The sequence below is a fragment of the Nomascus leucogenys genome, chromosome 15, assembly GCF_006542625.1.
Source record: "Nomascus leucogenys isolate Asia chromosome 15, Asia_NLE_v1, whole genome shotgun sequence".
NCBI lineage: Eukaryota > Metazoa > Chordata > Mammalia > Primates > Hylobatidae > Nomascus > Nomascus leucogenys.
The window spans coordinates 13,305,916-13,318,878 of record NC_044395.1 but is presented as its reverse complement, the minus strand read 5'-3'; the positions used below and the strand labels follow the sequence as shown (position 1 = coordinate 13,318,878).

Genomic DNA, 12,963 nt, shown 5'->3' with positions numbered 1-12,963 from the left:
AACAAGTCCTGTCTGGAGGAGGCTGGGTCCTGGACGTCCCCTGCTGGGCCATGCATTAACTTTTGAGTTGCTGAATTTCAGGGAGATCCTGGGGAGGGGGATCAGGCCATGGGAAGTGTTGTGGGGTAGGCTTAGGAAGGGCCACTTAAGGGTTTCAGGGCAGCAGCTGTTGACCAGGTGGTACAGAGCAGTTGTTTTTTTAACAACTGGAATGGTCATTACTGGTACATACTTGTTAAAATATCAGCTCTGCCTGATGATCTCAGAGTGCAGTGGCAGTTAGGAGCAAACTTCCCTTTCTTACCTAACTCCAGGGTGACAGAGTAATTTTTCCCTCTGAGATGAAAAGCAAGGAGAAGGTGTTCGAGGGAATTGGCCCCATAGACCGGTCAGCCAGCCTTTGTGCCCCTCTGCCCCACCGCACAGTGTGGCCTGGAGTCCTGGCCCCCGGGACTCCCAGAGGGGGGTGGGCCCCGCTGCTTGCCTTGCCTTTGGCTCCTCCGTGAGGTGAGAAGCCCTGCCCAGGGTCCAGCTCATAGCTGCCTCTTCTATGGTGGATCCATATGCGCCCCGCCTCTCAAGAATCAAATTACACCTGCTGATGCATTGTACGCTTGGAAATGCAGAGTGGATTTTGTGTTCTCACACAAAAATAATGATGAGAGGGAAAGCATTTGTTAATTAGCCAGATTTAACCGTTAAACAATGTATGTATGTTTTTAAACATTATGTTCTACACGATAAATACGTATAATAGTATGTCTATTTAAATAATTAAATTTGAAAAAAACTAATAAAATATTATCATAAGTAATAATAAAAACCACAATTTCTTTTGCAGCAAGCTAATAACACCTGGATTTCTCAGTTTATTAAGTTGTACTTACCTGATGGTGATGATGATTACTATATTTACACATTGTCTCAGAGCTCACTCTTGCAGAGGTTGTGGCCTCGAAAATGCCTTGTTGTCCCTCTGGAATCTGTCTTTTCAGCTTCATCTCCTCCCCAGCTCCTCCCCTAGTGCACAGATGTCTATAGGCAGGCTCCATCTCTTCTTCCCCAGCTTCTTCCATAGTACACAGATGCCTTATAGGTAGGTTCCGACTTCCTTCCTGCTTGTTGTGGGTTGTGGTGAGCAACTGCTAAGGCCACAAGTCTGAAGAGTCAGAAGACAGGACAGATGATGTTTTGGACTTGGAGGAGGAGGGTTAGTGCAGGCAGAGGACTGGGGCTTTGGAAGCACTGGATCTGGAGAGGGAGCAGAGCAGGGGCCATGGTGTTTGGGGCAAGAGCAGGGGGAAACTGGAGGGTGATTGCAGTAAAGGAGTTTAGGTGCTGCACCGTGGAATGGGGGTGACATGTTTGCAGCCCAAGTGCTGTGTACCTGCGAGTGGTGTGTCTTAGATTCTCATAGGTGGATATTCTTTGGAGTTGGTGGGGATGGAGAAGTCAGGAGAAAAAAGGCTGCCTTCTCGGAGAATTTGACAGTTGGACCTCAGGCCTGGAACAGGCTGAGTGGGTTTGGGGGGCAGCATTCTCTGTAGATAGTTTCTAATTCCCCAGAGAAGGCTGCTCCTCACCACCCCACCAGACTCTCAGGAAGGAAATGATGACTCTTAACAGTGCTGATTGCTTCTGTTACTTTTGCCTTTGTCCCCTGGAAGGCAAATTGCCCCACCAGACCTACCACTTCCTGAGAAAAATCACACAAGGCTGGGTGCCTTGCTGTCAACAGCAGGGCGCTCCGCCTAGGCAAATCACCCAGGTGAAAATGTGAGCTGCCAAGGAGCATTTGAAATGGTTGAAATGAATGTTAGCAGCTGCTCAGAAAAGTTAAGATGTCAGGAAAGGGCAGCGTGGATGTCCAGGAGCATGAGTGCCTGTGGAAGGGGAGAGAAGGTGCTAGCGTGGCATCCAGCTCCAGTCCGAAGGCTTTGCCTTATGATGGAGATGGTGCTTGTGGGCCCATGTGAATTTTGGGTCTATTTTTGCATTAGCCAGCAGTCCCAGTTCCTTCTTGGTCTCCTGTGTGCTGTCCTGAACCATTGTGCAGTGCTGGCCACATGGCAGTTCCACCAACATTGTGGGGCCCCTGAGATTGGTCAGACAGTATTGAAATATGTTTGGCACTGTTGTTTGCTTACTTATTAATTTTTAAAAAATAGAGACAGGGTCTTGCTCTGCCATACAGCCTGGGCACAATCATAGCTCACTGTAACCTCAAATTCCTGGGCTCAGGTGATCCTCATGTCTCAGCCTCCCCAGTAGCTGTGACTACGGGCCAGTGCCACTGCATATCTGGGGCTTTTTAAAAAAGGCCACTGAATATACAGTTAGGCCTCACAGCCTCAGCCTCAGCAGAAGTAAGAGCCAGTCCTGCCTTTTTCCAGGCAGAGGTTGGTCCCAGGTAAAATTTCATTTCCACCTTCTAGGGGGATGTTCCTTCATTGCCTTTTCTGCCCTTCCTCCTCTCATTGTACTCTTGGTTTCTCCACTTGAAACTGGAGAAAGTCACTTATGCTAATAGACTGTGGATACATTCTATAGCTTAGTTTGTTTTCTTTCCAGAGATATTTGTATTTTCAGAGGAAACACAGCTTTAAACCAAAGGAGGAAGCTCCTCTGGAATATTAAGTTACTGCAAACAGGGTTGGAGAGATTGGGGTACACAAAGGCACTCCTGAAATTGCATAGTTTGGGAAGCACCTTGTAGGTCAGCTCTTGGTCAGTCTGTAGGTTTGGCCTCCAGTAAACTTGACAGCCAGGCAGCACAGAGACTTCAAAGCCAGGGTGAAATACTGTGTCTTCCTAACATGTACATATCTGACCCTTTGTATCACAGCATGGGGTACCATGTGCTCAAGTGGTGAATGTAACCTACAAATAATAGAGTTAGGGGAATCAAATGAGGTTGGGTCATAGAAGTCAAGTCTTCATGGGGTACTTAGGATTTAATATGAACTTCAAGGATGGGCATGTGACCCCAGTAAGTAAAGCGGAGCTGGCAGGAGCCCTCAAGCAGGAGAAGGGCGTCAGCAGAGACTGCGAAGTGCCAAAATGTGGTTTCTGTGCAGGACAGCGAGGAGGTTCACTTCTTGGTGGTGGAGAGTTTGTATTGAGCTACAGTGCAATGTCAAACAGGCCCCTGTCTGAAGATGGAGATTGTCTTTTGCTTTGAGGGCTGAAGAGAGCTAGGAAAGAATATTTGAGTAGGGGTGTAAATGAATAGTGTCCTTTAGGGAAATGTGTCTTCTGGCAATATTCCTGACTTTCCCTTTTAGCAGGGAAAGATTAGTGAAGGGTCTGGAAAGGGAACTATTGTGGCAGTGTAGGCATGAAGTTGCTCAGTTGCTCAATGAAACCTAGTATCACCCTCTAAGTATTTCATTTAGGCCCTGGAAGACAGGATGAAGAAAACCCATTGCCTGCCTCCAGTTTGTTTAGTCTCTAGTAAAGACGTGAGCCATGCCAATAGCACTGAGAGGAAAAAGGAAGGCATACATTTTGAGAAAGATTTTAAAGGAAAACAAAACAGGTTTGGTGGCTGATAGAGAGTGAGGGCCAAAGGGAGGGACTGGAGTAAAAACCCATCTCTGCTTGTGAGTAGTGGGGCTGGGAGAAGGCATAGCAGGGAGGGGACTTGGGACATGGGGAGGGAGAATTGGGTTTTGTTGGGAAAGTTTTAAAGAACTCAAGTTTTGTGTATAGTAAAATATCTTGGCCCATCAAAAGTAGAGATGGTGAGAAGGTAAACAAAAATGGAATCTCTGTAAGAAGTCGGGTTAGACTGTAGATTTGAAAGTCATGCCATGCTTGTTCTTTTGTTTTTGAGACAGGATCTCACTCCATCACCCAGGCTGGAGTGCAGTGGTGCGATCTCGGCTCATTGTAACCTCTGCCTCCCAGGTTCAAGCGATTCTTGCACCTCAGCCTCCTGAGTAGCTGGAATTACAGGTGCACACCACCATGCCCAGCTAGTTTTTTGTATTTTTAGTAGAGATGGGGTTTTGCCATTTTGGCCAGGCTTATCTCGAACCCCTGACCTGAAGTGATCCACCCACCTTGGCCTCCCAAAGTGGTGGGATTACAGGCGTGAGCCACCCCGCCCGGTCCCATGCTTGTTCTTAAGGGCGGTAGTTGAAGCTTTGAGAAAGGATAAGCCAAGGTTAGCAGCAAAGGATGGAAGAAGAATGAGGTTATATGAGCATAGGGAGTGGGGAGGACCAAGGAGCCAGCAGAGGAGAATCAAGGCCTGAGATGATCACGGGCTGGGGATGGAGAGGTGAAATGAGAGGGTGCTGTGGATTAGGAGAAAAGGCACACAAATGAGTTAAATGGTACAAGGTAAGACCTATGAATGAAGTTCAGGAAATGTTGCCTTTTTGTTAAAAGAGCTGTTAAGAGGTGAGATGTGAACATGTGAACCAGTCAGATATTGACGTCAATGCTGCCTAGTCCTGTGTCACCTTGGGCAGTAAACTACTCTCAGTCTCAGTGTCCTCATTATTAGAAGAGTGTATAACGGTAATATCCAAAGCACTGAGTCACTGTGAACCCTGAATGAGATAGGGCATGCCAAACTTTTAGCTCAGTGCCTGGCATATAGTAAGTGCTCTTGAAAACATTTAGCTATTACCATGGACAGTAATACGTTCTGTGACGGGGTGCATGATTTTTGGATTCTCCAATGTGAGACGGCAGGAAGCCGTGGAACAGATTTCTGGGGAAGTCTTTTCAAACTGAGAATGCTTCCTTCCCCAATAACCTAGGTGGTTTGGGAGCAGGAAGATGGACTATGTTATTTCTGGGGAATACTTTTATGCCAAAAATTATGATGGTCCTCTTAGGATCATAATTGTTTTTTATAACATTGCATTTTATTGTAGTTTTTGCTTTCAAAACATTTACTCTGTTTTCCAGTTTGATTTGATGAGGCTTCTACAGAGTTTAGAGATTTACCTGAGATGCTAGGGAGAAAACATGAGAGAGCGAATCCACAAAATATGTCCCTGGGAAGTTTATGGTCTGGATTTGGGGAGAGAGTGCAAATGAAAAGGAGTGAGCACGTCTGAAGGCAGCGTGAGACAAGTGCAAAGTGCTGGTGCACATCGAGGCTGTGGCGCTGAAAGGTTTCAGAGCTGGAGACTGATCTGGGTCAGGTGGAGTCCATTAGAGAAAGTGTCCTTGGGCTTATCCTGCAGGATTGCTTGACTTCTAGGATGTCAATGACTGGCTGTGGGTAGAACTAGGTCCCTGTTGCTCTGGTTTCTGATTCATAATCTCCTGAGCCTTCCTCATTCTTCCAGGAGCAGGGACCGGCATCCGGGTCTTGCCAGGTGTGCAAGCGAGGCCTTACATCATCTGTGCTTCCCAGCCTTGTTTTCTGGTTATTTCTCTCAGGCCCTCGAGACTGTCGCTGGGTGCAGTGGCTCATGCCTGTAATCCCAGCACTTTAGGAGGCCGAGGCAGGCTGATGGCTTGAGCTCAGGAGTTTGAGACCAGTCTGAGCACTGAGCAACATGGTGAGACTCTGCTTCTTTTTTTTTTTTTTTTTTTTTTTGAGACGGAGTCTCGCTCTGTCACCCAGGCTGGAGTGCAGTGGCGCAATCTCGGCTCACTGCAAGCTCCGCCTCCCGGGTTCACGCCATTCTTCTGCCTCAGCCTCCCGAGTAGCTGGGATTACAGGCACCAACCACCACGCCCGGCTAATTTTTTGTATTTTTAGTAGAGATAGGTTTTCACCGTGTCAGCCAGGATGGTCTCGATCTCCTGACCTCGTGATCCCCCCTGCCTTGGCCTCCCAAAGTGCTGGGATTACGGCCGTGAGCCACCACGCCTGGCGGTGAGACTCTGTTTCTACAAAAAATACAAAAACTTAGCTGGGTGTGATGGCGCACACCTGTAGTCCCAACTACCTGGGAGGCTGAGGTGAGATGACCTCCTGAGCCCGGGGAGGTCAAGGCTACACCGAGCCATGATGGTGCCACTGCATTCCAGCCTGGGCAACAGAGTGAGACCTTGTCTCAAATAAACAAGACTCTGATCAAACCCATGCTGTATCTCTTTTCCTGCTTTGTGCCCAAACCCACACTGCCCTAGACGTGGAACATTCTTTCCCTGTGGGAGTCTCGCCTCCCTGTCGAGGCCCACGTCTTCCATGGAATCATTTCTTATCTCCCAGTCTGGAGAGGCACTCACAGGACTCTGGTCGTGGCTTCTCATTCAGCCTCACTTTCTCTTGACCGATGGTTAGCCCTGGACATGTCTGTCTCCCATGTTAGATTTCGAGCGACTTGAGGGAAGGCATCTTGGGTTTTTGTGGCAGCTCCTGAGCATCTGGTCCGTGGTGGGAATGCAGCACACGTGTGTTAGGTTGAATTGCCTGGATCCTTCTCCCCAGGGAACTCTTTCAGCTGCAGGCACTACCCAGCCTAACTTGTTCAGATTCACTCATCCACGCAGAAGCTAAGTAAGATGAGGCCCGTGCTCACCAGAGCTACTTCCTGCTCTGCCCCAGAGTGAGCCTGCCAGCCACAGTGGCAGCCTGGTCCCCAGAGCTGCCGGTCACCTGGCATAGCAGCAAGAAGGAGAAGCTTATCTTCTTAGATGGAAGTGATTTTAGTGCTTTTCCTGGAAAGCCATGTCCCATAGCTGCTTGGAGGATGCAGGGAGACTCAGCCATCCCATCTGTGTTGAGCCAATCTGAAAAGTAGGGCGTCTCTGTCCCACATGCCAGTAACTACCCTCTGATTGTGACTGAGTGACCCACTAGGGAGTGGGAATTGCTAATTCCATTGAAAGGAAAAAACAGAAAGGTTTGACCAGCTTCATTACCTGGTTAAACAAGCCCGTCTTGTAGCTCCATCCCAGTCCATCTCCAGGCCTCCTCTTTCGCTGAGCCTTGTTTGGAGTGTGCCAGTGTCTTTTTATTGCCGAGAGATGGGGAGAAAGCCACTGTGGAAGCCCTGTAAGGCTGTGGTGCCTTGTTGGTGCCAGTTGGCCCCTGCACATGTGTGTACTCACGTGGACTCGCACATGGTTTAGGGGAGTGTTGGGCAGCTCTGGACAGGGCCTGCTCTGAACTTACCTGTTTTCCCTTGCAGTACATCTTTGCAGACGCTTATGCCCAGTACCTCTGGATCACGTTTGACTTCTGCAACACTCTCCAAGGCTTTTCCATCCCATTTCGGGCAGCTGATCTCCTCCTACACAGTAAGGCCTCCAACCTTCTCTTGGGCTTCGACAGGTCCCACCCCAACAAGCAGGTAAGAGAGCTTTCGGAATCCAGTTGCATGGGGCTCCTCTGGTTTTCTCCTCTGCCTGTGTGGATTGTGTGTCCTTTGAGTGACCTCGCCTCCTGCCTCCCCCTCCTTCTCTCTCAGGCCTAGCCTTTGTAGCTACCATTTCACTTACCAGGGCTCACGAAAAATATCTCCTCCTGGCACTCTCAGTCGGCAGCCCAGCCAGCCATCAGCACCCAGCACTTGGCAGGCCCTGTGAGTTAAACATCATGCCCTTCTCCATGCAGTTGCACCTTTGTTAGCCCTTGGGGTAAATCGAGGCTCTGGAATTTAATCCGAGAGAGAGCCAGGTAGAGAAAGCTGGAATCTGAGCTCTTCTGGGACCTCTTGTTGAATTTCTATTCTGCTTTCCCCATCCTCCACCTTAAACACTGCTTTTGCCTTCCATTTATTTGAAGTTCCCACTAACAGTGATAGTCTTCCTTTGCGTGCGTGCATGTGTATCATATAAATGTGTGTATTTTCCTCCTTCAACCCAGGTTTGAAGGAAATCTGAGAGATGAGCAAAGAGCCTGAGTAAGATTTATATCTCAAGGTTGAAGCTTGCCAAGTCAAGGATATTGGTTTGGCAAAAATCTGTGAAACTTGTAGATCCTGTATGATTGGATTTACAGTGAGCCTTGAATGTTTTTGCTCAGAGAAACCTTGGAACATTTCTTTGCAGGTTGTTTAACCAAAACACAGATCTGTTTACCTTTGCTTGCCTTAGGGAGTAACCTAAGTATGGACTGGGTCAGTTTACCAGTGGAGGGGGAATTATTGTTATTTTGGGTCTCCTGCTTCTTAATACATGGTTGCTAGGGCCAGAGGAACCCTCAGATTCCATCTGTGGAAGTTGAGAGGCTTTGGCAAAGATCAGCAAGTTAATTCCTCATTGTCACAGCTGTGTATTCAGTTGGTTCTCTGTGGGGCTCTGTACTTAGCTGGTGTCCTCTGCATTCATCTTTAATTATCAGGGCCCACTACTGTTTTTTTCTTCCTTTTTTGTGTTAAAATACTCATAACGTACAATTTGCTGTCTTGACCCTTTTAAGCATGCAGTTTAGTGATATTGAGTACATCCATCTCTAGAACACTTTTCATCTTGCAAGACTGAAACTCTACACCCATTAAATAATACCTCTCTGCCCCCAGCCCCTGGCAATCACCATTCTACTTTCTGTCTCTATGCTTTTGCCTACTCTAGGTACCTCCTAAGGAGAATTATATACTATTTGTCCCTTTGTGATGGACTTATTTCACTTAGTAGAATGTCCTTAAGATTAATCCATATTGTAGCATGTGTCAATTTTTTTCTTTTTTTTTTTTTTTTTTTTGAGACGGAGTCTCGCTCTGTCGCCCAGGCTGGAGTGCAGTGGCGCAATCTCGGCTCACTGCAAGCCCCGCCTCCCGGGTTCACGCCGTTCTCCTGCCTCAGCCTCTCCGAGTAGCTGGGACTACAGGCGCCCGCCACCACGCCCAGCTAATTTTTTTGTATTTTTAGTAGAGACGGGGTTTCACCGTGGTCTCGATCTCCTGACCTCGTGATCCGCCTGCCTCGGCCTCCCAAAGTGCTGGGATTACAAGCGTGAGGCACCGCGCCCGGCCAATTTTTTTTCTTTTTAAGGCTGAATAATATTCCACTGTATGCATAGACCACATTTTGCTTATTTGCTCATCCCTCAGGGACACTTGGATTGCTTCCACATTTTAGCTGTTGTGAATAATGCTGCTATCCGTGAAAGGTTTTTAAGGACACTGCTTCTTCATTGAAAACTGCTGAGTATAATCATCCTTTTATTTTTACCATTACCTAGAGGCTAGTCTTGAGTGAAATATAATTTTTGGTAATCCGTAAATGGAAGGCAAGTCCTACTCATTTTTCCTTCCAGTTGCTATTGAGAGAACACATAGGTACACAATTGTCTTTCCTTTCTTGCCCTTGTTTGCTTTTGGAGCAACTGAGCTGGCTTTGGCAGTCTCAGTGCCCGCCTTCACAGACAGCGTGTCATGGAAGGTGGGATTTCAGCGGGTGTTTGATGGTGATGCCATTCAGGTTGTATTATACATGCCTCTTGCATCATGACCACTTGTCTTTGCAGCTGTGGAAGTCAGATGACTTTGGCCAGACCTGGATCATGATTCAGGAACATGTCAAGTCCTTTTCTTGGTAAGTTGTGTCATCTAAGAAATCTTGATGTACATGACCTCCTTTCTGCAGTTCTAGCTCCTTCATGGTGGACAAACTGCCCTCCCCTGAAATGTCAAGCATTTGTTCAGGACATACATTTTTCCAGATCTGAGAATTAGAGCTGCAAGTACAATGATCTCACTGGGGGAGAGAGTTGGGGGGGGGAGGAGAAAGTAAAGTTATTTATGAGAGGAGTGGTAGAGCTTTAGCATTTTTCAATCAGGGAACCCAGGGGAATCTTGAGGCCCTTGCGTGTTTGTAGAGTTTCATTTTTAGAGCATCATATTAGAAGTGGGAGTTTTTTCTCTATATAAAATTCATGCATTTCACTGGGCGCAGTGGCTCACGCCTGTAATCCCAGCACTTTGGGAGGCTGAGGTGGGCAGATCACCTGAGGTCGGGAGTTCAAGACCAGCCTGGCCAACATGGTCAAACTCTGTCTCTACTAAAAATACAAAAATTAGCCGAGCATGGTGGTATGTGCCTATAATCCCAGCTACTTGGGAGGCTGAGGCAAGAAAACCGCTTCAACCTGGGAGGCAGAGGTTGCAGTGAGCCGAGATCACATCACTGCACTCCAGTCTGGGAGATACAGTCAGACTCTGTCTCAAAAAAAAAAAAAAAAAAAAAAAATTCCTGCATTTGTTCATAACATTTTCTTGCATGTCTATTAAATATAAAACCTACTAGATGCTTAAGGGTATAAGAAGTTGAATAATTTATGGATATAGTTATTAAGGAGAGGTAAGCAAAGACATTTCAGGTACATAACACACATTGTGAAATAGGAACAGAGGTAACAGACATAGTATAAGAAGCTAGAGAGAGGATTTATCCTTCCAGATGGGAGGATCATAAGCAGCTTTGTAGAGGAGGTGGCCCTTGATCCAGGATGTGGACAACAGGTAGGATGTCCCTGTGTGGGGGTGTGGAGGACAGGAATTCCAGGCAGAGGAACAAAGTGGCCAAAGACACAGGGGTGAGCCAATGTGGTGCTTGGATAGAGAACATGAACTCTTAATTTTGGACAGTGTATTGGGTGAAGTTTTGAAAGGGAAGTTGGTATTAGAATCTGCATTGCTTGATAAAGGAATTTGGGCTACAATCTGAAAGCAATGAGGTACCCCTGTAGTTTTTTGAGAAGAGGAGTAAAATAAACAGGCTGTACTTCAAGAAGTACTTCTAGAAGTAAATAGTAATATACTTATTGTAATTTACTATTACAGTGATAAAGTAGTATAGGATCTTGAATTATATGAATTTGTACATGTGCAGGCAAATGTGTAGGACAGATTTCTAGGAGTGGGTATGCTGGGTCGGTGGGTTTATCTAACAGCTGTCCATTCACTCACATGGATGACTGATAGATACTGCAAACTTGACACCTCCCAAGTTGACTCTTGATCTTCACCACCCCAAATCAGCTCCATCTATAATTTTTCTCATTTGCTCAGGACAAAATCTATGGAGTCGTTGTTGATTTCCACATTTGTTTTATGCTTTACATTCATTCTATCAGGAAATCCTATTGGCTCCACCTTCAGTATATATCTAGAATCTTCTACTCAGGTGACACTTCTACTGCCGGCCTCCAGTGTCATTGCTTATTAGTCTCCCAACTAGTCTTTCTGCTTTTACTCTTGTTTTTCCATCATTAATTCTCAGCATGTGGTCAGTTTGAGTCTATTCAAACAAATTAGATCATTTTGTTCCTCTGGTTTGAACCCCTTAATGCTTCATCATTTCTTTCAGATTAAATGTCAGATACCTTCTTACCACAGGGAACAGGATATTTGCAATTGCTGTTTTCTCTGCCTAAAATGCTGTTACCCAAGATATACTTACTGCTTACTCCCTTACCTCATTCCAGTCTTTGCTCAAATAACATCTTCTAAATGAAGCCCACCTCATTCATGCCCACCTTAGGATCCTATTTAAAATTGCACATGGCCAAGCACGGTGGCTCATGCCTTTAATCCCAGCACCTTGGGAGGCCGAGGTGGGTGGACCATTTGAGGTCAGGAGTTCGAGACCAGCCTGGCCAACATGATGAAACCCCATCTCCACTAAAAACACAAAAATTAGCTGGGCATGGTGGCAGGTGCCTGTAGTCCCAGCTACTTGGGAGGCTGAGGCAGGAGAATCGCTTGAACCCGGTAGTTGGAGGTTGCAGTGAGCTGAGATTGTGTCACTGCACTCCAGCCTGGGCAACAGACCAAGACACTGTCTCCATAAATAAATAAATAAATAATAACTGTCTCAGTGAATGAATGAATGAATGAATGAATAAAAATAAAATTGCACCTACTCCCCCTTTACTCCCAATCTCCTATACTGTGTTCTGTTCTGTTTTGCAGAGCACTTTACCACATTCTAATATACTATTATTATGCTTATTATTTGTCTTTCTCTCTTCAATAGAATGAAAGCTTCACAAGGGCAAGGACTTTTTTAAGTTTTGTGCACTGATATATCCACAGTGAATAAATCCTTAAAATTGTAACTTTGGTAGAGAGTGCCAGATTTGCTATAGAAAGTGTCGAGTTTGCACTCATCTCAACAATGTAGAATAGTGTCTCCCTCCACAGCCAATGTGTTGGGGAAGAAATATTATCTCTGTGGTTTAATTTGCATTTTCCTTATTATGAGTTAGAACATCTTTTAATCTGCTTAAGGGTCATTTTTTTTTTTTTTTTTTTTTTGAGACGGAGGCTTGCTCTGTTGCCCAGGCTGGAGTGCAGTGGCATGATCTCAGCTCACTGCAACCTCCGCCTCCAGGGTTCAAGCAATTCTCTGCCTCAGTCTCTTGAGTAGCTGGGATTCCAGGTGCCTGCTACCACGCCTGGCTAATTTTATTTATTTTTATTTTATATTTTTTAGTGAGCGTCTCACTCTGTTACCCAGGCTGGAGTGCAGTGACCCTATCATAGCTTATAGCAGCTTCAAACTCTTGGGCTCAAGTGATCCTCCCACCTCAGCCTCTCAAGTAGCTAGGACTATAGGCATGTGCAGCCATGCCTAGCTCAGTTTTAAATTTTTTTGTAGAAAGGAGGTCTCCCTATGTTTCCCAGGCTGATCTCGAACACCTGGCCTCAAGCAATCCTCCCACCTTGGCCTTCCAAAGTGCTGGGATTATGGTTTGTTTTATTTCTTTGTTTGTTTGTCTGTTTAAGTATGACTAGGCTGGAGTGTAGTAGCATGATCTTGGCTCACAGCAACCTCTGCCTCCCGGATTCAAGCGATTCTCCTGTCTCAGTCTCCCGAGAAGTTGGGATTACAGGCACCCACCACCATGCCTGGCTAATTTTTGTATTTTTAGTAGAGATGAAGTTTCACCATGTTGGCCAGGCTGGTCTCGAACTCCCAACCTTAGGTGATCCACCCACCTTGGCCTCCTGAAGTGCTGAGATTACAGGTGTGAGCCACCGTGCCTGACCTCATGCCTGTTTTCTATTGGATTATTGGTCTTTTCGTTACTGATTTCAAGGA

General features: G+C 46.3%; 1 protein-coding gene across 1 annotated transcript in view; it reads left to right on the top strand.

The window, feature by feature from the left end:
* Positions 1-12,963, top strand: part of SORL1 (sortilin related receptor 1) — a 181,059-nt gene that overhangs the window by 28,102 nt on the left and 139,994 nt on the right. The window contains exons 4-5 of the mRNA XM_030794523.1: positions 7,107-7,268; positions 9,386-9,453. Coding sequence (XP_030650383.1) covers positions 7,107-7,268; positions 9,386-9,453 — 230 coding nt within the window. The remainder of the gene's footprint in view (positions 1-7,106; positions 7,269-9,385; positions 9,454-12,963) is intronic.